Source organism: Leopardus geoffroyi, chromosome X, assembly GCF_018350155.1.
Source record: "Leopardus geoffroyi isolate Oge1 chromosome X, O.geoffroyi_Oge1_pat1.0, whole genome shotgun sequence".
NCBI lineage: Eukaryota > Metazoa > Chordata > Mammalia > Carnivora > Felidae > Leopardus > Leopardus geoffroyi.
The window spans coordinates 8,189,267-8,213,658 of record NC_059343.1 but is presented as its reverse complement, the minus strand read 5'-3'; the positions used below and the strand labels follow the sequence as shown (position 1 = coordinate 8,213,658).

The 24,392-nt window shown below is 43.4% G+C and overlaps 1 protein-coding gene across 4 annotated transcripts in view; it reads left to right on the top strand.

Moving 5' to 3' along the window:
* ARHGAP6 (Rho GTPase activating protein 6) overlaps window positions 1–24,392 on the top strand; it is a 453,678-nt gene that overhangs the window by 357,951 nt on the left and 71,335 nt on the right. For 3 of the 4 annotated variants that reach the window (XM_045472356.1, XM_045472357.1, XM_045472358.1), the window contains exon 2: window positions 21,644–21,803. In XM_045472356.1, the coding sequence (XP_045328312.1) occupies window positions 21,644–21,803 (160 nt within the window). Of the gene's footprint in view, window positions 1–12,333; window positions 12,525–21,643; window positions 21,804–24,392 lie in introns of those variants that run through there. The other variant, XM_045472360.1, reaches the window with a different exon arrangement.

Here is a 24,392-nt window from a genome sequence, read left to right as displayed (position 1 = left end):
AAATGAACGGAGAGAGGTCCTATGTTCATGGATAGGAAGATTCAATATTGTCAAGATGTCAGTTCTTCTGAAGTTGATCTATACATTCGAGGCAATTCCAATCAAAATCCCAGCAAGCTATTTTGTGGACATTGGCAAACTTATTCTAAAGTCTATATGAGGAGGCAAAAGACCCAGAATAGCCAACATAATAACGAAGGAGAAGAATAAAGTTGGACATGACACTGCCTGACTTGAAGACTTAGTATAAAATGGCAGTCATCAAGACAATGTGGTATTGGCAGGAGAACAGACAAATAGATCAGCGGAACAGAATAGAAAACCCAGAAATAGACCCACATAAGTATAGTCAGGGATCTTTGAGAAAGGAGCAAAGGCAATACAATGGAGCAAAGATGGTCTTTCCAAAAAGTAGTGCTGGAACAACAATAGATACCCACAAAAAAAAAAAAAAAAGGAAAGAAAGATGAATCTAGACATAAACTTCATGCCCTCCACAAAAATTAACTTAAAATGGATCACAGACCTAAATGTAAAATGCAAAACTATAAAACTCTTGAAAGATAACACAGGAGAAAACCCAGATGACCTTGGGTATGGTGATGACTTTCTAGATACAATACCAAAGGCACAGTCCATGAAAGAAATAATTGATAAGCTGGACTTTATTAAAACTAAAATCTTCTGCTCATGAAAGACAATGGCAAAAGAATGAGAAGACAAGTCACAGACAGGGAGAAAATATTCACAAAATATACATCTGATAAAGGACTGCTGTCCAAAGTATACAAAGAACTCTTAAAATTCAACAACAAGAAAACAAACAACGTGATAAAATATGGGCCAAATACTTTAATAGCCACGTCACTGAAGAAGATACACAGATGGCAAATAAGTACCTGAGAAGATGGTCCACGTAATATGTGATCATGGAAATGCAAGTTAAAATAACAGTGAGATACCACCATGTACCTACTATAAAGGTCCAAACCTGGAACACTGACAACATCAAGTCTGGTGAGGACACCGACCAACAAGATCTCTCGTACATTGCTGGGGAGCATACAAAATGGTACGGCCACTTTGGAAGACAGTATGGCAGTTTCTACCAAACTAAATATACTCTTACTATACTATCCAGCAATCACGCTCCTTGGTACTTACCCAAAGGAACTGAAAACCTACATCCACACAAAAACCTACACATGGATGTTTATTCATAATTGCCAAAACCTGGAAGCCACCAAGATGTCCATCAGTGGGTGAACGGATAAACTGTGGTACATCCAGACAATGGAGTATTATTTGGTGCGAAAAAGAAATGAGCGATCAAGCCATGAAAAAACGTGAAGAAACCTTAAATGCACTAAATGAAAGAAGCCTATCTGAAAAGGCTACATACTGCCTGATTCCAACTATCTGATATTATGGAAAAGGCAAAACTATGGAGACCATAAAAAGATCAGTGGTTGCCAGGGGTTATAAGGGAGAGAGGGATGAATAGGCGGAGCCCGGAGGATTTTTAGGGCAGTGAAAATACTCTATATGATACTATGATTATGAGTGCATGTCATTATACATTTTTCCAGTCCAATAGAACATACAACACCAAGTGTGAACCCTGATGTAAACTATGGACTCTGGGTGATGATGACGTGTCAGTGTAGGTTCATCAGTTGTAACAAATGTCCCCTTTGGTTGCGGGACGTGGGTAGTGGGGGAGGCTGTGCGTAGGAGCAGGGGATATTTGGGAAATGCCTGCACCTTCTACTCAAGTTTGCTGTGAAACTGAAACTGCCCTAAAAAATAAAGGTGGTTAAAAATGCACCCATTAATTATAACTCCCCAAGCCCCCATAATATATTAGTATGATGTATTTTTAGAACTTTCAGTTTCGGGGCACCTGGGTGGCTCAGTCGGCTGAGCATCTGACTCTTGATTTCAGCTCAGGTCATGATCCCAGGGTAGTGGCATCGAGCCCCACATGGGGCTCCGCACTGAGCATGGAGTCTGCTTGGGAGTCTCTCTTTCTCCCTCTGCCCCTCTCCCCACTCTCTCTAAAATAAAAGAAAAACCAAACCAAAACAACAACAACAAAACACCCTTCAGTTTCTGTACATTTCATTGCTCAAAGGAAGCATTATTTTCCTTACGCAAAAACATTTAGCTAGGTCTTTGAAACAGTTTTTAACGTATCATTTTAAAAGTAATATATTTAGAAGAAAACATTTCCGGAAAAAATGTCCAAAACGTAGCAACTAACAATTCAGGTCTGTGCCAGTAAGTTCAGATGATTTGTTTTTATGTCATACCTCGCATTTTGTGTCATTCTGCAAATAGTTTCTCTCTGTTCCCTTGCCGCTTTTACATGTTTTGACACTTAATAGTAAAAGCCAGGAAGCAAGATTTTTTTCAATTTTACTGGAAGTGATTTTCGCTACTTTAGAACAAATGTCCTAAATATAAATACTACCCGCTGGTCTTGTTTCCATGCTAATAGACACAAATGGTTTTCTGCATAGATGCAGAAGCGTACTTTCCCAAGAGCTTTCTTTCAACCAACAGATATGCAAAAGTATAAAACTCAAGTGCTGTTTCTTCTAAGTGCTGTGTCTATCCTTCCGGAACATACCGCCTAGTGAGGGAGAAAAGGCACAAGTGCAGAGAATCAATGTTTAAATCAGAGTCAAGAAAATAGCTGAAATATGAAGGGTGGGGAGGTGATGTGTGATGGTTACATAAGAGGGAAGTATCATAGACAGTTAACGTTTTCTGGGAAAATAACTGACATTTGAACATCCCCAGTCCTCCCCTTGCTTCCCTTAGTGAGACATCACAAATGATTCCTACACATCTTAAGTGCATAGGTCATTTAGGTCCTTAAAAGAAACATGTAGGAAAAATAAGCTGTTGAGCGATCTCTATGGACCCATCCACTCATCCGTACGTACGTGTATGTTGTAATAATGGTTGTAAAAGGAGGCAGTTCCTTTGCTGTTTGAAATAGTGAAACCCTGTAGGAAACTCCATCATTTCCTGTACTACCTGTCTGGTGATTTCTTTTCAGTGGGTCCAGAACAAGGTCAGCAAACTTTTTCTGTAAAGGGCCAGATCATAGACATTGTAGGCAACCACTCAACTCTGCTGTTGTATCAGGACAAACCCTCCCCAAGATGGAAATCACCGGGCCTGCCTGGGCTCTAGTTTTTAAAAACGGGCCGGAAGCCGGGGGCCAGATATGGCTTGAGCTGTAACTTTGTCCATCCCTGCTCTAGGTCAACAGTTGCCACCTCAAGGTCAAGCCATGCCTCAATCAATGTGTTAGAAGTAATAATTCAACAACTTTAGAATTTTACTTTGTAGGAAAACAAAGTAAGAGAGGGTTTGCGGTGAGCCTGGAACCGCCTCACACTTCTGGTCATTTCTGATGTACTTTCTTGAGTCAGAGTTTGCCATACCGTGAGAGAAAGGTATGGTACTCACAGGGAGGTAGTGTAGGGTGGTGGTTAAGACCCCAAACTCGGGTTAAGGCCTATGACTTTGAATCCCAGCTCTGTCGCTTGCATCCTATTGCTTTGGGCAAGTTACTTAACCTCCTGGTGCTTGATGTCTTCATCTGTGAAATGGGTACATAACTCATAAAGTGATTTCATGATTAAAGCAGGGAGTACATAATTAGGGCTAGGAATAATAATGGGTACATATGTACATTCACAAGAAATGTTAGTTATTCCTCACATCTCTGAATCCCCTGGGGACAGGACATAGCTCCCAGCTTAGCTTATCTGTGCCGTGAGTCACCGATGAGCAAGCCTTACCATTAACAGTTGTGTTGACTACAAACTCTCGTGGTGCTAACGGGGTGTAATTTCATATTTTCTTACATTAAAAAGTCATTCTACCACAGCTGGATATTTAACAAGGGAGAAGGTAGCGAAACTCAGTGTCGAAAACGTGAACATGCATCAGTGGCGCCTTGTGAGTGAAATCAACATTGGAGCACATTAGGCTACAGCAACTGAGATTACCAAAAAAGTCGGCAAAGTGTTATGTGCCTGACAGTTGTGCGGTTTGCTCTTTCTGTTGGGATCACTGAGCTCTGGGGTTCCGAGTCCTACCATTTTTATGAATCAGGTGATGTTTATCTATGTTTGTTTGCACACACTTCCGTGTTCCATTAATATTAACTGGTGATGGGTCGATAAAAGTGAAGGCTCATTAAAATAACTACGTTCTGGGGCGCCTGGGTGGCGCAGTCGGTTAAGCGTCCGACTTCAGCCAGGTCACGATCTCGCGGTCCGTGAGTTCGAGCCCCGCGTCGGGCTCTGGGCTGATGGCTCAGAGCCTGGAGCCTGTTTCTGATTCTGTGTCTCCCTCTCTCTCTGCCCCTCCCCCGTTCATGCTCTGTCTCTCTCTGTCCCAAAAATAAATAAACGTTGAAAAAAAAAATTTTAAATAACTACGTTCAGTATTTTTAAAAAACCGCATTAGCATATTATTTTTCTTCCTCATTAGCCACTTTCCAAATGGTCTTCGCATTGCCACGTTAATGAATCATGTGCTGAGAACATGCTTTTGTGAATTCCATGACTTCCTCCTGAAAAGCGTGCCCTGCTATTTATTTTACTCACCACGAAATCGTGTGTGTGTGTGTGTGTGTGTGTGTGTGCACGTGCGCGTCCGCAAGCATATGGGGAATCAAAATCTGGGTCCAGGACAGTGTGTGTCTCACACGTCTCATTCATCATGCAAATTACATGCGTCGCTCCGCTCTCCCCAGAGGACGGTTCTTTATCTCCATTTCCCAGAGCTGGTAACTGAGGCTAGAATGCTCAGATACTCCCGTGGCCAGCTGTGGGCTGAGCTGGAATTTAAAGGCTGGCAGTCGGGTTGGGTCACGGGGCCCCCTGTGCAGCTGCTGTGTTGTAACACTGTGTCCCATTGGAAGGAAACAGCTGCACGTGAGCACGTGAGACCTGCTTATCACACTGCCCGCAAACCAAACCACCGTTAGAAATATTCCCCACGGCGACCACGACCGACATCATAAAAAGTGGCATCTGTGTGAAGCCTGTACAAGTGAAAAACAACTTTAAATCACGGGGGCGCGTGTTTGGGGATTTAATTCCCAATCGGTAGTACTGTTAGGCTTTATTTCTGTAGCAGAAATAAACCACCTGCCCTTGGTGTCAGAGAAGTCTGGCAGGATCAGGGGATAAAGGAATGTAGACATAGCACACCTATCACGGCGGAGTATGAAGGGGTGCTAGAAGGGAGGGGTGGAAGCACGAGGGAGAGAGGCCAGATGCACGGCAAATGCTTCGTGGAATTTGGAGAAAAAGGAAGAAGGGCAAGGCATTTGCCACCCGATAGTTTTCTAAATCCCAGGCCATTGCACTGGTTCTCGTCTTGAACTGCCCATTAGAATCCCCCAGAGAGCCCTGTAAACCTACCACAGCCCGAGCCCCAACCCTAAAGAGTCTAGCTGATTTGATCTCTACCTGTGCTGTCCAGGGTGGTAGCTCCTAGCCACTGTGGCTATTTACATTTCAATCAAGGAAGCTTTAATAAAACTAAAAATTAAATGGTTCCATTCCACTAGCCTCATGTCAAGTGCTCATCAGCCATGGGTGGCTCGTGGCCACCATATCAGACAGTACAGGTAACAAACATTTCCATCATCACAGAAAGGTCTGTCGGACCTTGCTGGTCTGGAGGGGTGTGCGGGCATGGGTGTTTTGAAAACTTCATCGAGTAATTCTTTTCTTTTTCTTTCTTTCTTTCTTTCTTTCTTTCTTTCTTTCTTTCTTTCCTTCTTTCTTTTTCTTTCTTTCCTCCTTTCTTTCTTTCTTCCTTCCTTTCTTCCTTCCTTCTTTTTTCTTTCTTTCTTTCTTTCTTTCTTTCTTTCTTTCTTCCTTCTTTTTTCTTTTTCTTTCTTTCTTTCTTCCTTCCTTTCTTCCTTCCTTCTTTTTTCTTTCTTCTTTCTTTCTTTCTTTCTTTCTTTCTTTCTTTCTTTCTTTCTTTCTTTCTTTTCTTTCTTTCAGTTGAGATATGCACCAAGTAATTCTAACGTGCAACCAGGTTAGGGAACTACTGGTCCTGACAGAGTTTGTTCAAAGATTTGTCACCACTTGCATCAGAACGAATTTTGCTTTTGAAGCAAATACTCCAAGAATAGTATTAAAGCTAGGTTTTTTCTGCAGTGTAGTAACGCAGAGGCATATACCTGTATTTAAAATAGCGTGTTTGCTCATTTGCTCAACAACAAAGGGTTTAGATGAGCTAGCAGTGAGCCTTCGATTGAAATGTGTCAGTTGCCTTTTCCCATTCCGATTGAAGTATTACAACAATGCCTGATGATTTTGTACTAGGTATTGAGCGAGTTTAATAAGATACATTATCTTAAACTGAGACAGAGGGGCCGATCGTGCACAGCTCACGTTTTGGGCAACAGATTCGAGGTGACTGATGTTCACATGTTTGGTGATACTCGAAACTAATTCATTCGGGCAATAAGTTTATTAAGTCTAAGGTCATTTGTAGGGAATTGTTTTCCTTCCCTATTAGAGAAAAACCTCATCGAGAGGAGACTGCAGAGTGTTAAATGCAGTTGATGAAACGAAATGTTGTCAAGCGTAGCATTGAAAGGAGAAACGGGAAAGGAATTCACTTTGGTATTTGTTGTTGCTGTTGCCTGTTTTGTTTTGCCTGTCGGTTTCCACTGTAGAGTTTTCCCCCTTCTAAATATGATAATCATCTCTGCTTAAGGCTTGCTTTACTTCCTGCTGATTTAGAAATATCTGATAAGGGATTGAGCTTTCCAGTGTGGGACAACGCTGCTTCAACATCGCTGTATCTTTTAGATAATCTTGTTCCAAATTCATTCTTTGTCTCTTGAGCAGTGGGTCTGCCCCTGTCCGAATAAATGACCCACTCTGCAGAGCGTCCACATGACATCTTACCAATAATGAGTGTCCTCTCATCTGCGCATCCTTTTTTGGGTGAAACCTGAAGCATTCATTCTTATAACTCAGCTTTCCTCGCCATGTGGGTAGAAGGAGCAGCCTGAAAAAGAAATGCCCCACTCTGCAGCACATTAGAGCCAGTGACCTCAAATCCAGGTGTCTCTATGAGAACCGGAAGAGAATGATCTTTTCCAGATCTACCCTCCCCAACACATAAAATGACATGCGAGTTTCTCACTCTCCCCCAAAGGTACTTCTCCAGGTAGGATATTGGACCTGCCTCCCTGGCGATCCGTATTTACTGGAAAAATTGAGAGACTCTCATAAAGAAAGCATCCCTAAGGGGCGCCTGTGCTATTGCTGCCAAAAGCCTCTTTTTGTCAGTTGATGTCATGCACGGCGCCTCTGTTTACCACGCACACCGTAGACCTCAGGGTTTGCTTGCTCTCACTATCCCCTTCCTATCTGTTCCGCACCACTCTGCCTCGTTCACCTTTCCTAAAACGCCCCTTTCCTCGTGTTCCACCTCTCCCCCAAATCGTGAAGTGCGTCTTCCTACTGGTACATGGTACGACACTCCCAAGGTTTTCTAAAATGCCTGCCTCTCTTCCCTTGAACACAGTCCCTCCCCTTATTCCTGGAGGTGATGGCCTCATCAGCTTTCTGTTCTGCTTCCTCCTGCTGCCCTGGCCTCTGTTCGCACACATTTCTGTGCCTCTATCCATCAGGGCTTTGGGCGCTGGGTCCATAAGGGATTCGTTGAGAAAAAGGTCAACGGCTTGATATAGCCTAGGGGTTAAACGCGTGGCATTTGGAAACAGACCCCCGGGTTTGAATTGCTTACTCCCTAGTTGTGCAAGTTACTCAAGCACCCTGTGTCTCTGTTTTCTTGTATGCAAAACAGGGAAAATCCTACGTATCTGCCTCTACAGTATAGCCAGCATCCACAGAGGGATCCATGCTTATTCACTCTCCCACTCTCCCTGCAAATGGGTCACAGTAGTAGCAATCAGACCAAGGTCAAGTGCTGGGCGTGGGGGGAGGGCAGATAGCTGCGGTTAAGGACTTGTCACCTCACTTCTGCAAGCTCTGATCCATCCAGAGGTAGAGTCTGATGGATAATTAAACTTAAAGATACCACATTTTTATTGCGCTCTTTAAGGTAGCAGAAGGACTGAAATGTCCTTCACAATTGGCATTTTTTATGTATAATCAGAAAGAACATTAAGACCTTAATTTGCCGATTCTATGGTATTGGTCGAAAGAGGTTAATTGGACCAATGAAGTCACTATTGTATCAGTCACGAATGTCATCTAAAGGAAATTTCACTATGCCATTTTATCATAGTAGGTCCTAATTCTGAAAGACAAAAGCATCACCTGTTTCTAAATATTGACGATATATTATTTAGAAACTGAAGGATGCCATTAGACATACATTTACCTTCTTGCTCATAAAAGACTTTCTTCATATCCCACAAAATGATTTATAATGATTAGTTTTTATTTTATCATCCAGTTGACCAACTGCTTTCTTTCCATGTGAAAATGTAGACAGTCAAGGAATGGGCTGGTATGTGGTTCAGTGGGGAGAAGTACAGGAGAGGTTCCAGGGGCTAGGACTCCACATTCAGAATCTTCAGATTTGTTATCTGTGTGTACAGAGGAATATAGGAAGGTGAGGTTAGCTGCTACATCACATATATCCTAAAATCCCACTGTACAAGTTTACTCCTCACTCATGGGGTCAGAGTGTCCACGACTGGTGGGATGCCTTGCTCCAAGCAGGGATTCAAGGACCCAGGCTCTGCTGTCTTCAACACGAGAAGATGGTGATTCGGTTATCTGTGGCTGCATAACAACCACCCCAAACCTTAGTGCTTAAAACAACAGCCATGTTATTTGCTCATGGTTCTTCCTTCTGAGCTGGGCTCAGCTGAACATTTCTGCTGGCCTTGACGGTGGTCACTCCTGAGGCTTTATTCAACTAGGAGGTTGGCTGGAGGCTGGATTTAGCTGAGATGCTGGGACCGCTAAGCTTTTTCCCACTCTCCATGTGGCCTCTGCACATCTCTCTCCAGTACAGTAGCCAGACTTAAGACATGGTGCTTCAAGGGTCCCACGGATGCAACATGGCTGGCCCATGACCAAAGGGCGGGGGGCGCTAGGACGTGACCGTTGAGAAGTGTGGTTTGAGAACTGTTGTCTCCAGGCTTTATGGGTCAGGGCTAGAAGTGAAGCTTGTCACTTTCTCCCACAGTCCATTGGCTAGAGCTTAGCGATATGACCGCTGCTACCTGCGGAGGAGGCTGGGAAGTAGAGTTGAGCTGAGTGCCCAAGAGAAAGAGAGTCCGGGAGCAGCCAGTCAGTCTTTTCCTCCATCTCTCTGCCTCTGTAAAATAGAGTGGTGGAAGGGAGTGAATGCACGACACTTGTACACGGCTTAGTACTTAATACATGCTCAGTGAATTTCTCTTATCGTCATCATTGTTACTGTTTGCTTTGTGCAGCGACTACTTGATTTTATTCCAGTTAAATCAAAACACATGGCAGCGGATGCCATGCGCAGGAACGTGGGCTTTGTCCAGGAGCTGAAGAGGAAACATCAAAGGGTTTTAGGCAAGAGTGTTGTAATCAGAAATGTATTCACCCCCCAAATTTGACATAGTGGTTCTGTAATATTTTTGCCCTGAATGTGCAAAATGTCCCCAACAGCATGAGCAGAAATAATCCAGAAGAGCCAAAGAAGAAGGTGGAGTGAATACTTAATGGCATAGTTGTTGCTTGGTACTCTTGGCTAGTGAAGAGTCAAATGGATAAAAGATCACAGTTGTGTTCTAGCATTTTTGTGGTTAGCAAGCTCTCCCATGGAATGGACCTTTTAATTGCTTCCTGATATTTATTTCTCAGGCTGTTTGGGTGACTTTGGGCCTCTTATTGGTTCTCTTATTGGTTCTACTTAAAGACTGGATATTTAAATAAAAAGAAGGTTCTTTATCTTCGCCCTTTGTTTTTCTGGCTTGAGTGCGTTTTTCCAAACAATGCCAGATACACAGCTTCTCCATTGCTCTGCATTGCCTCTCCAGGCCAAACTTGGTTCCACTCTGAAAACAGACCAGGGATTTCTCAAGACATTGTCTCTTGAGGTTGAGATTATTCATTTAAAGAAATAGTCGCCTTCTTATGAAACATGCGTTGACCTGACAGTGTATGACTCCATTAAGTAGCTGATTTAACAAGCCACTCCAGTCTTTGGTTATCATTCTTATTAAATTGCCGTGTCTATTTCTCATTAGACAGTTGAGACATGGCCCTGACCGGTGCGGGTTGTGGCCTGTGGCTTTGTCTTCCAGTTCATTTGTAAGCCATCGTAGTGGTTGGGATCACAGCTGTGGTACTTATGAGCTGTGAATCTTTGGGCATAGTACTTAACCTCTCTGAACTTCTGTTTCCTCATCTGTAATATGGGATGTTATGTAACCCACTTTTTATAATTCCTTTAGCAGTTAATGGCTAAAATGCTTAGGAAAATGTCCAGCGCTTAGTAAGCTCACAGTGAGAACTACATGAGAACTAAAAGATCACTGGTCTAACCATGACAAGTGAATTGCATACTTATCAATTTCATGCGAAATATTATATTAAATAAATTTAAATGAGGATCTGAATTCCATTTGCGAGTGTCCAGATTACACAAACCGTATTCAGTATCTGCTGGAATGATGACTATTTTCAACATCTGCACGTCGGGGGTGGTGGATATGGAGGTGTGTAAATCTTGACTCTGAATTTCTCTTTACGTGTAATCGTTCTGGGAAAGAAAACCATCTGATGTGTTTTATTGTTTTCAAATTCCTTTCTCTTGCTAAATAAATCCCAGCAGCAGCAGAAGCTGTGTGTGGCTTCTATCAAGTGATGATTAACCTCACAGAATCCTAGCAAAAAACATACCAAATCTCGAAGTTTTGGGTAAGATCATCCGTGAAATCATTTCTCAGGTTGTCGGTTATAATCACAGCAATTCTTCGGTTGGAATTCACTCTAGACCGCAGGAGAACTATAACTTCATATCGACTGGAAAACAAAAATGTCTTTTTGAATTGTGTTTGCTTCAGTGCTATGTGGTATACATGGAGATCAAGGTAATTAGTGATCGGGGTATGTTTTTAGTCTTTCCTTTTCTTTCTGCTCTTCGTGGAGTTCTCTTTGTCAGCCCCAACTCCCACCTGCACCCTCTTAAACATGGCCACGCGGGGGGCGCCTGGGTGGCGCAGTCGGTTGAGCGTCCGACTTCAGCCAGGTCACGATCTCGCGGTCTGTGAGTTCGAGCCCCGCGTCGGGCTCTGGGCTGATGGCTCAGAGCCTGGAGCCTGTTTCCGATTCTGTGTCTCCCTCTCTCTCTGCCCCTCCCCCGTTCATGCTCTGTCTCTCTCTGTCCCAAAAATAAAAATAAACGTTGAAAAAATAAATAAATAAATAAATAAACATGGCCACGCGGTTATGTCCACGCCGCCCTCCACACCCTCCTGTTGAGGAAATGAACAACTTCTCAAGGACTATTGTTTCACAAAGAGCATAAAATTCAGAGCATGTGTTATGCTTCGGTATAAAAGAGAAAGAAATCTTTTCCTTTTTAAATGCTTTTTTTCTGGTCTTAGGAAAATGAACAAGCCAGTGGTTTTAAAATATAATTTAAGAATTGAGGATTTGTCCTACACAAAGAAAGCATCCTGTGTGCTTTATCATGCTCTCAGGGATTTTACCCGAGGCTTCCAACATTCTTTGCTTGATTCCTAATAAGGACACTTTGCACAGTTACAATCCAATTACCATTTGTAGATCCCTGTGGAAAAGACAATTTTTTTTAAAAGAGGAATCCTTTCCTCACTCCAGAATATCTCTTCAAAATAGCCTTATTAATGGGGCGCCTGGGTGGCTCAGTGGGTTGAGCGTCCGACTTTGGCTCAGGTCACGATCTCGTGGTTCATGGGTTCGAGCCCCGCATCGGGCTCTGTGCTGACAGCTCGGGGCCTGGAGCCTGCTTCGGATTCTGTGTCTCCCTCTCTCTGCCCCTTCCCCACTCATGCTCTGTCTCTCTCTGTCTCTCAAAAATGAATACATGTTAAAAATTTTTTTTAAATAGCCTTATTAAAATAAAAATCAGGAAAACCACTTTCAATTTCTCTGCATTCTTTTTGTCCCTCCCCCCCTTTCTACACACACACAACGCACACACACCAACTCACTCACACGCTCACTCAGTGACACAGCCTGCCTCCATTCCGAAGGGACAGGAACTTCTCAATGGTCCAATGACAAGATTGCATTTTTTGGTCCCAAGATTCACGGTAGCAGAGGTCTCTGGCAACACAAAGTATCCTGAGAATCGCAGCTATGCCAGCTGGGCCTTTTCTCAGATACTCGATGTAATCTGCCATTGCAGGATCCATTTTTCACCAAAAGAATAATTAAAAAAAAAAAAAGCAGACTCCAGTTCCTACTCCAAGCGTAGTTCTGTTACATTAGGACAGCAAAGACACGGCTGAATAGAATTCCTGGGTAAGCAACGGATATGTCTCTGCTTATACTTCTTTTTGAGAAGATTATGGTGATAAAGTGTTGCGATTCTTCCACATCTATCTTGTGATTTGGGAAGAAAAGTGGATGGATCAGTGTCTGAGATGTGCGACAGCTAAGTACTTATCTGTGCCAGTAGAGATTTATGAGAATGTTATTTTTAGATCGGTTGATAATGTTACAGCAGCTTGCAGTGAGCAAACGGGAGCAGAGAGGAGCATGCCGTAATGAAATGCGACAGCATAACTGGGCTGCTTTCTGCAGAAGATTCGGCACGGGCTGTTTTGAGTTCTGAAAGAATAAAGTGGCTTATTTTCTCCGCTGGACGTCTTGAACCCAGCCTTTGGAGAACAACTGGGATATTAGATAAGGCTAATAATAAATCTAATGGGCTCTGTTTTACAAAAGGGGAAAACCTTAAGCTCCTGGATTTTTGGACACTGGCTGGCTCTCCTTACTATAAGGCTGCGTCTCGTAATGAAAAGACCCGGTGCGGGGAAGAGGCCGAATGTGTCCCTTACGTCCCAGATGCCACTCTGCTTCTGTAGGAGTCATCTGACTTCCTTGGACCTTTCTTTCCTCCTTTGTAAAGGCAGGGGTTTGGATTGATTTATCATGAGAAGTGATGAAATACGTATAGTGCTTTGGGGTCTACATTCTGGAGCCCACAGCCTGGCTTCGGATCCCAACTCCGCCGCTCACTGGGTGTGCCAGCTTGACAAGTTACTTAAGACTCGTGCCTAGGTTTCCTCATCGGAAGTACGGGAATAATAATGGTAACATGGTCCTTAGAGCTGGTGTAAGAAATAAATGAGCTAACACAAATAAAGGGCTCAGGGCAATAACTAGCAGAAAGTGAACCATCCACGAGTGTTAGCAGGATCTTCACGGTCCAATCCATGTCTGGAGGTCTGCCTTTCTAATGTCAGTGAACTAATAAGACATGTTGACTTTTTGGGTTGTTGTTGTTGTTGTTGTTGTTGTTGTTGTTTTTGAATGGTGTTAGCACAGCACTGGGCTTGACGATGTTCATTTCTCCTTCTTTGGTTTATCAATAATTTAGATGAATGGGCCATTTGCAGATAACCACTTTTATATCACCCCGACTTTTACATACTTTCCAATATCCCCAACTCTTCCTATGTTGTGTGATTTCTTTACAGGCTCTTTGGGATGTTGCCCGGAGAAAATCTTAGCAGAGGAGGAAAATGGCGACCCTAAAGACAAATCCTCATCATAGATGTGCCTTTACTTTTAGTGTCGTCCAGGAGTCAGCAAACTTTTTCTGTAGAGGGCCAGATAGCAAACAGTTTCAGCTTTGCAAGTCGGTGAAAGCAGCAGTAGACAATACCTAAGTGAATGAGTGCAGCTGTGTTCCAATAAAACTTTATTTACAAAAGCAATCAGGAGGCAGGATTCGGTCCACAGGCTTTTGTGTGCCAAACCCTGGCTAGTCATCACCCCCATGTCACAGATTAGGAAAACAAAGCACAGGAGAGAAAATAGCTTGCTAAAAGCCACATGACTGGAAAGTGGCAGACCCAAAATGAAAAACCCAACAGCCTAGCTTGCCAGCCCTTGCTTTTAGCCACTACCCCAACTGCCTTTGTGTCAATTCATCTCTGCCTGGGATTCTCATCTCCTAGGATCTGCCGGGCGCATCACCTCACCTCCTTACTTGAGGGTTGACTCCAAGATCACGGCTCAATAAGGTTGCCCTGGAAACCCCTCCCCGCCAGCACTCCTGATTCCTCTCATCCGGCTCTACCTTCTTTTCCTCCTAGGGTTTATCACCTTGTAAGTTGTTATGTAATTTACTCATGTATTATCTTTGTTTCTTATCAGTTTCCTTCACTAACCTGGAAGCTTGTTGAGTGCAGGGTGCTTTGTTTTGTTCGCCAGTGAATCCACAGGACCTAGAACACTGCCTGGCCTGTGGAAGCTGCTCATTAAGAACTTGTTGAATGAGTTAAGTGTACATTTCCATTACGCTTCGGTGACATTGTAACACTCCTTGTAGCAATAAATAGCTACTCCTTGTAGCAATAAATAGCTACTACCAAAGCAAGGGTAACAAAGTGGACTGCCATACCCACCAAGTGTTCAGAATTTTCTAAAATTCCTTCTCTTAGGCGACAGACCAGAATCGATGAATAGAACAAGGTCTTTTGAGAAGGAGTGGCTGAGGAATCCAGAGAAGAAAGTGACTGGACATATGAATATTCTGTTGAGTTCCTAGAGGAATAACCTCTTTTAAGAGTCCAAACAGCAGTGTGACAGCTACACAAATACGCTCAGCTTTGCCCGGAAGCTCATGAAGAAGGGGGTTCCTTGTCATTGGTGATGTGTTTATTTTGGAGTTATAAAGAACTAGGCAGCCCTTTTCAAAAATGTTGGTCGCGAGCCTGGTATTTAAACTTATGCCATGTTTCAACAACACATTGCGATTATCTGGGAACCTTGGCTGTACAAATGACGGCTGGCCGCAACAGAAAACAGTTAAAAAGAAATTCAGCTCCTGGTGGGGTTTCTCTGCATGGCGTGCCATTTTTCAGGCCTTAACTTACCGATCTGGTCTTTTCTTCTGTTTCTTGCCCATATGGAGCCACAATCCAGCTGGCTGGCTTGTAAACACCTAGAAAAGGCATCTTGCACATAGAGGAACCATTTATTCATGAATTCAGTGCACGGTTCTTAGGAGTTCTCGGTGTCACTAAAACTGCCAGGTTTAAAAAGGGGATGTAAATTTAGAGGAATGATGATTAATGCTAATTATGACTTTAATTACCACATATTCAGGGCTTGCTGGGAGCTAATAAGCCCTCCCCCACAGAAATTCACTGGCATTGTCTCATCTGATCGCTACAAACCTGAGAGGTGGCTTGTTCTTTGCTCCAACTTATTGATGCGGACACCGAGGCTCAGGGATGTTCTGAATCTTACCAAAGAGCTCATCTGTATGTGAACCCAAGTCTCCACCACCATACCAGTGGGTCTCAACCTCTATTGTGCAAAAATAAGGCTCCTCTGGGGATGCTGGCTCATGATGAAGGTGCTTGACCCTAATTCCTTGTGACCCCAATTCCCCAAATCTGCCTTAAAGCCCAGAAACCCGTATATTTAACAAGAATCATCCGCCCAGGTAACTCCACTGTCCTGGGTCTGCAGGCTGAATTTTGAACAGCCCCGAATCACTCCTTGCTGGCTCCCTTGGCCTTTGGAAGTTTACAGTTGGATGAGGTTAGAGAGATGCCACAATTAGAGACTAGTCTCAAGGACATAAGAAAACAATGTGGTATAGACCAAAACCAAAATGATTTCAATCAATTTTGTTTCATGGGAAAATCAAGTGTGTTTGTAAAGATGCAATTTTGCTCAAAAGAATGACCTTTCTGAATAGATCACAGATATTAGATTGTTGGTTTTTCAGTTTGTCTTTTGCTTCTTCTTTTCTCTAAATGTGGAGACATATACTTCTGGTAGAGGAAGGAAATCTCTTTAGTTCATGCTTTTGGGGAGTTGTTCTCCAGTTGATCAAGACTCTATTGTATTGAGACCTTGTTTGTGTTTGTTTGTTCCTTTTAAATTGGTTTGTGCTGTTTGTATTTCTTTTTTTTTTAATTTTTTTTTCAACGTTTATTTATTTTTGGGACAGAGAGAGAGCATGAACGGGGGAGGGGCAGAGAGAGAGGGAGACACAGAATCGGAAACAGGCTCCAGGCTCTGAGCCATCGGCCCAGAGCCCAACGCGGGGCTCGAACTCACGGACCGCGAGATCGTGACCTGGCTGAAGTCGGACGCTTAACCGACTGCGCCACCCAGGCGCCCCTGTTTGTATTTCTTAATGCTAGTTTTAAATAGCTTCCGTAATTCTGTTTGTTTACATAATACACAGATTTATACATATGTAATATACATAATAATGCATAATATACTTAAGGATACATAGTGCATGCATTTGATATTAAACCAAACTCATCAATGATTATTAATAGCTCCTGACACCATTGTTTTAAGGAGATTCTATGTAATCTGGGCCTAATAGCAGACCTAAGGTATGCTATGCCAAGGTTTCTGAACCTCTGCTCTGTGAACGTATGGGGCGAGATATTTCTTTATCGTGGGGGGCTGTGTTGGGTGTTGTAGGATGTTGAACAGATCCCTGACCTTCACCCACTAGATGCCAGTAGCGAACCCCTCCCCAGACTTACGACAGCCAAAAATGTTTCCCGCCATTGCCAAATGTCTCCTGAGGGGGGCAAAAATCACCCTCAAAAACCACTGTGCTCTATCTTTTTGTATCATTGTTATCCTTTATTGATGCCGTCCAGTAGTGCTCCAGATTTAAAGGATAGTTTTACAACTGTCAAGGCCTTTAGGCTATCCAGAAACATTGGGTCAGTTTCAACTTCACTTACATTTATAGTATTGAAACAAATTTGAAATCATCCACTTTCAATTTTGGGGGAAAAAAAAAAACATCCTGTGGCAACCACTCAGAAGACTAGATCCAGAGAGCCTTAAAATGAGTCACCCGTTTAGTAGATGAACAGTCACCAAAGAAACATGCTGGCCTGGAGCTCCATTGAGAGTTGAGGAACAGCCAGAGGCACATTCTAGGCCGTGCTGTTGGGCTGTGGCCCTCTTCCGGGCACCTCCCATGAGGATCACAAGGCAATGTCGACCTTTGTGTTTCATGTCCTTGTGCTCATAGGAGTTCTGATGGGTGAGTGTAGGTGTCATGGATTTGTTTCTCTTCGGGTCTGATGTTATTACGTTTATTTTCTCACGTACCAGCATTCTTTGGCTCATCCACAGGCTCTCTTTCAAAAGACTGTTTCTTAGCAGTTTATTCAAATCCAGAAGACATCTCCCACCTAGATACAGCATTACATGGGTGGTGAGTTTCCAGTTTCTTATTGAACTGGTGACGTACCTGATTCATTTCGTCTGTGGATTGACAAATATTTATTCAGTGACAGTTACGTGCCAGGTTCTGCCTTGGACACCGGGGACACCAAGGTGGATAAACCAGGCGAGTTTCTTGCCCTCCTGAATCTAGCTGATGTATACATATTAAAAGACCCTAATCTCTTTGTATCCAGTGTCTGCAAACTACAGCCAGTGGGCCAAATCCAGCTCACCGCCTGTTGTTTTATACTACCTTCTAGGGAAGAATGGTATTTACATTTTTAAATGGTTGAAAAAAAATCACAAGAATAATATAGGTGTCTAGGCTCTAGGTGTCTCTCTTAGAGACTTAGAGACTGTAACCCTACTTGTTCAAATTTGAATCAACATCATACCTAGCCCAACATTTTTGCTGATCTCTATATCTTTGACTTGCTCCCTCCCTCACTTTCTTTTGAAATTTCTTCCCCGTCATTTTTCCCATGTGTGGATCTGATCATGCTCCTCTCTTGCTCAAGGTCCCTTCATGACTAGGCATCACCTACTACTGAGTAGAGTCCAATCTACCTCGCAATGCCTGCAGTAAAAGCCCTCCAGGATCTGGCCCTGACTTCTACATGGCTTCGCCTCCTGCAATTTCCCTCCTTCCAGCCTTGTAATTTCCCAAACCAAGCTAGTTGTCCCGAATTCATTTGCCTTGGCACCCACTGTTTTTCCAGTGTTGCATTTCTACTGGGCAAACTCTCACTCCTCTTACTCAGCTTTCGAGTCTCCATTGAAACACCGCCTTCTCTAGAAAGCTTTCTTTGATCCCCCAGACAGATGTCCAAACCTTTTCCCCTAGGTACCCCATTGCATCTGGTACTTAATTCCAGTATCACAATCTCTGTATTTTATGAGTCGTATGCACTCTTCCTATTGAAGTTGAAATTTTTTTAGCATTTATTTATTATTAAGAGACAGAGAGAGTCAGAGCGTGAGCATGGGAGGGGCAGAGAGAGGGAGACACAGAATCCGAAGCAGGCTCCAGGCCCTGAGCTGTCAGCACAGAGCCCGACGCGGGGCTCGAACTCACAAACTGCGAGATCATGACCTGAGTCGAAGTCGGATGCTCAACCGACTGAGCCACCCAGGCGCCCCTTGAAGTTTAACTCCTTAAGAACAAGGACTGTGCTGTCACTTTGATTATCCCAAGCCTAGTACCATTCTCGGCATGTAATAGGTGCCCATTAAATTTTGTTTGAATTAATTAACCAGGAGGACATAGCAAATAAAAATAAAATGTTTATTATAGGGATTGGTTTATTTCAGTCATAAGCTGTGGTCCAGAGGTTGGCGAAGTATATAGCCCAATGGAAAAATGCAGCCTTCCACCTGTTTTTATAAATGAAGTTTTATTGGAACACGGCCACACTCATTCATTTACGAATTGTCCGTGGCTGCTTTCTGCCACAAAGGTGTATTTGAGTGGTTTGACAGAGACCACATGGCCTGTCGAGCCTGAAATATTTACTATCTGGCCTTTTACAGCAAAAGATGGTCAACCCCTACTATAGATAATTGAGCCAACTGGAGGTCACATTCTCAAGTGCTTTCAATGAATAGGTATGCAATTCCATTTTGACGCTTCAAATAGCAATGGGCTTTCTTAGATACCTAAAATTCTTATTTAAAAGTTGCCAACTCCTCTGGGGGTGGCTCAGTCGGTTAAGGGTCCAACTTCGGCTCAGGTCATGATCTCGAGGTTCGTGGGTTCGAGCCCTGCGTTGGGCTCTGTGCTGACAGCTCGGAACCTGGAGGCTGCTTCAGATTCTGTGCCTCTCTCTCTCTCTCTCTCTCTCTCTCTCTCTCTCTCTCTCTCTTTCTGCCCCTCCCCTGCTCACGCTCTGTCTCTCTTTCGCTCAAAAATACGTAAAAATTAAAAAATAAAAGTTGCCAACTCACCTGGAACTTTCGTTTGGGAGGAAAAAGAGCAATTCACTGATATTATACCTCATGGTACCCTAAGCTTAAAGACTGTGAGTAAGACTCCTGTCTAAACTTGTGCTTAGGCCAATTATACCAAAAACGGAAAAGGAAGGAAAAAATGCAAAATATACTGGGCCTGGAAGAATTTTTTTCAGTTCATCAAACAATGGCAATCTACCCACTTTGCCTGGATTTGCTCACTCACTCCCGTGCCGAGACTATCCCCCCATCATGCCCCCTGAACCCCTCCTGGGCTCCTGTTTTTACCATTATGCACCAGATGCAAATTCATATGTGTACCCTATACTTGCCTTGTTTGTTGTCTACCCCGACCAGAGTATAATATCTCCATCTGTTAAATGAATGAATAAATACATGAAGCCCCACATACAAAGGAAAAAATATCAACAAATTAACATAGTGCCATTCACTCTTGGAGTGAACATTCTAGGCAGGAATTTGCTGCCACGAAGGCACAGAGGTGTTTTGGTAGCTGCTGGGGACGATCGTTCTTGTCTCTCTTCTTTTTAATTTTTTTTTTTCAACGTTTATTTATTTTTGGGACAGAGAGAGACAGAGCATGAACGGGGGAGGGGCAGAGAGAGAGGGAGACACAGAATCGGAAACAGGCTCCAGGCTCTGAGCCATCAGCCCAGAGCCCGACACGGGGCTCGAACTCACGGACCGAGAGATCGTGACCTGGCTGAAGTCGGAGGCTTAACCGACTGCGCCACCCAGGCGCCCCTTGTCTCTCTTCTTTAATGCGAGTGATAAGGATGGCAAAGTCTTATGAGATTCCTTATATGTTTTGCACATGCACAACTCCTGGGCACTGCCTGTGGGGCCAGCACTGCTCCTTCCTCCTGGAACTTTTTTTGATTGCTAAGGAAATTGTAGATACCTGTTCAAAACTCTTGTGCTGTGGCTGATGTCTGTGGTTCACGGGAAACCCTCCTCAGTAAGGGGACACTGGGTTTCAGAGGATCATGGCGTATCATCTCTTAGGCCATCACATTCTCACTGTCCACACCGAGGGCAGGGCTATTCAGTCCACGTGGATGTATGTGCACACAAGAACATACTCAGGAGTGGGGGAATCTTTGCTTTGATTCTTTGCTATGGAGTATTTTAACATCAGATGTGTCTAGAAATATGTGTAGTTGTGATTGATCATATTTCTGTACCTATTGACCAAAATAACTCAGAGTGCTGTAAATAGAAACTCAATGGTTGATTTAGCAGACAGTTTAAGGGCACATGTTTTTAGCTTGAGTCCTGCTTGGTTCCAAATCTTATAAGTTTTATGATTTGAGGAAAACTACTTAACTTCTGTAAGGCTCAATTTCACCTCTATTATATTGTATTTACATACACTGTAAATTACTGTAATATTAATACAATGTATCACACATATAATTATGTACCATAAGTATTTATCATATGAGAATAATATGTTATATGTTATAAATATACTAGATTGTATCCTCATGTAATGTATTATATTATTAAGTATTATACAGTTTACCTTTGAACATTGTGGGAGTTAGGGCACCAACCCCCAACACAATCAGAAATCTGCATTTAATTTTTGATTCCCCAGAAACTTAACTACCAACAGCCTACTTGAGTGGAAGTCGTAATTACCAGTAACATAAAGCCTATTAGCACCTATTTTGTATGTTGTATGTATTACAGACTATATTCTTAGAATAAAGTAAGCTAGAGAAAAGAAAATGTGATTAAGGAAATCGTAAGGAAGAGAACATACATTTATAGTACCATACTGCATTTACCCCAAAACATCTGTGTATAAGCCGACTTGTGCGGTTCAAACCCGGTTTGCTCAATTTAGTGTGCGTGATGGCAACTGGCGGCACTTTTTCCTTTCACTGAGCTACACGACCAAAAAAGTTCCCATGTGTTCCCATAAAAGAGAGGAAGTAGGACCTTTAAAGTCTCTTTCCCGTGGTTTCCTTTGGCTACATGTAAATCATTATACGGGACCAAGTGACCCAGCAGATACTAGAGATTTTGGCATTCACACCTGACTGAGAAAATTCACGATTAACTGAGAGTAGATTTGATTTTAGGGCTGAAGAGCCGATGGTGGCACACCCAGAGATGAAGTTTGCTTGACTTTATTACCGACTAAGAGAAAGGATGAGGTTCGTGAGACATAGATGAACTGTGTTTAACTCCTGATGTTTTCCCCCTTGGTGCAGGGTGATTTCACCTGGAACAGCATGTCGGGCCGCAGTGTGCGGCTGAGATCAGTTCCCATCCAGAGTCTCTCTGAGCTGGAGCGGGCCCGGCTGCAGGAAGTGGCTTTCTATCAGTTGCAGCAGGACTGTGACCTGAGCTGTCCAATCACCATTCCCAAAGGTAAGACCACGCCTGCCATCCCCCCGGGAAACGCTGAGAGTCAAACATCTGCTTCGCCAAAGCCACAGGCTGGAAACACCTCTCGCACCTAACATTAACACGGGAAGGAAACTACAGCTTCTTGGTTGTTGGCTGGCATCATTGTCCATCCTGAAGGACATGTTCAAGGGGGACAGTTGACGTGTCAACCAATATGTTTGTTTAAAGGGAAGGTCAGCTTGAGGTAGTGAAGGGGAAAGCCATGTGTATCTCAGCAGCCTGCATGGCTTCCGAACAATCCATTAAAAAGAACTTTCAGAAAGGTCAACCTCAAGGGCTCGAACTAAGACCGTGTGGGTAGCAACGTGATATCAAAATAACCAGTTGAAAAGAATGTTTTCACAATCTATTAAACTCGTCATTTGACCTTATGCTAACCCAGAATCAGGGATTCTACTCACGTTAAGTCATTTTTATCATCTTTCACCTGGTGTATCTGACGTTTTGACAAATACAGGTCCTGATTCTGGTAAAGATGAGAAGCGTGTATCTGAAATCCTTTCATCTGTCAATTCTGTTTCTGAATGTTTCCTATCTTCCATAAGGATACTTCCTAATCTGTAAAAGCGTGTAACAGAAAGGCGATTTGTTGTTCTTTCAGTTTCTAGAACAACTTAGAAATGTTGTTGGCAAACCCAATTGTAGCAAAGGGAATGATGGCTCAAAAAAGTTCTGTGACACTCAGATTGGATACATATCAGATAAGATATCGTGGAACAAACATTCTTTTGTAGCTTTGTTTTTAACTCCAGTTAATTTGATGTTCCTCTTTGTTCCTGCTTTTTAAAGAGTCCACTAAATAAATAACCTTTACCAAACAGTTTTATAAAAATTGTCTGCTAGAAGCTATCTCTGTTACTTGTTTCTTTTTTTTTTTTTTAATTTTTTTTCAATGTTTATTTTGGAGAGCAAGAGAGAGAGAGACAGAGACAGAGCATGAGTGGAGAGCGACTGACAGAGAGGGAGACACAGAATCTGCAGCAGGCTCCAGGTTCTGAGCTGTCAGCACAGAGCCCGGCGTTAAGACTTGAACTCACAAACCGTGAGATCGTGACATGAGCCCAAGTCAGACGCTTAACAGACGGAGCCACCCAGGCACCCCTCCATTACTTGTTTCTGAGACTATGTAGTTCCCAGCCTCTTCAGGGAAATATTTGCTCTATTGAGATGTTCAAAGATGTTTGAGCTATAGGACTTATTTTTTTTATTTTCTATCGAAGTAGGAACTAATGATTTACAAGTAATTTACTTATGGAGGAGAGAAGGAATCGTGTGCCTGGGAGGAGAGAAACAGACATCACCCAAGAGTTCTGAAGCATTTGTTTGGGGCACATGATTATAGACATCGAATGTTTACCCAGATCCTTCAGATACAGGGCCAGTGCTGAGAGCTGTGATGGCAGCTTTGGTCTGAGGGTGGCAACTTGGGTCCATGCAAACCCCCAAGTGGAGGTTTTAAACAGGGTCAATTCACAGTGTGAATGATTTATTCAAGAAAATAAATACAGTGGCCATGGCCTAGACCCTAAATAAATGACAGCAAACCTAATGAGATAGTGGGTATAATGAAATGGAAATATACTCAAGCTCATACTTCTGTTCTCTGTCACTTTAGAATGATGGTAGGGATTTGTTTGTGGGTATCTGTTTGGGGACCCCTCTTCCTCTGTGAAACTAGTGTTTCCAGGGCTCAGGTGAGTGATAATCTGACATATTCATCGGCTGCTGGGACTCACCGTAGAAGGGGAAGACTTGAGGAGTGGGGGTTGGGAAGTTACTGAGGTGGCTTCCTAGAGTGGACCGTAGGAGTGGGATCAGAGCACCAGCAGAGTCTGACGTCCTCTCGAGCTGTAACGATAAGGGGACATCAGTTATATGAGCGCAGATGCAGCCAGATTAGAAGCCAGTGGGCAGACATGTGGATTCAGCCGAGACTGCCTCTCCATCGTCAGCGAAATAGGAAGCAATTTCATCTGCTGGGAGCCAGGATGGGCAGGAGGTCCAGGAGGTTTGAGGAAAGAGGCAAAGAAGGGAAGAGAGGGAAGCTGGTGGACCAGCGGTGTTGCAAGATGACAGGGCAGCCCAAACGGTCCATCTGAGGCTAGTAGCTGGGAGCTTGACTTGCCCAACAAACATCCCGGCAGCCAAACACGGCCAAAGCAACCCATGCCGTTTTGTACTTTAAATTTCCTAGCCCTTAATCCACTCTCCTCTCACTAGAGTTAGGATCTTCTAGTTGAGTTCAGGGATGGTAGAGAGGGACATGGCCATTGAGAGTACATCTGTGGTAGGCAGGATACTGCACTCCCAAAGAGGGTCGTGTCCTAGTCCCCGGAACCTGCCAGTGTTACCTCACAGGCCCCAACATCTTTGCAGATATGAGCAATCAAGGTCCTCCGCATAGCGAGGTTATCCTGGATTAGCTGGGAGGGCCCAAGCTAATCACGTGGCTGCTTAAAGGCAGAGACATTTTCCCAGCTACCACGGAGTCAGAGAGAGAGAGAGGACTATGGAGGAATAGTCGAGAGATGCAACCTTGCTGGCTTTGAA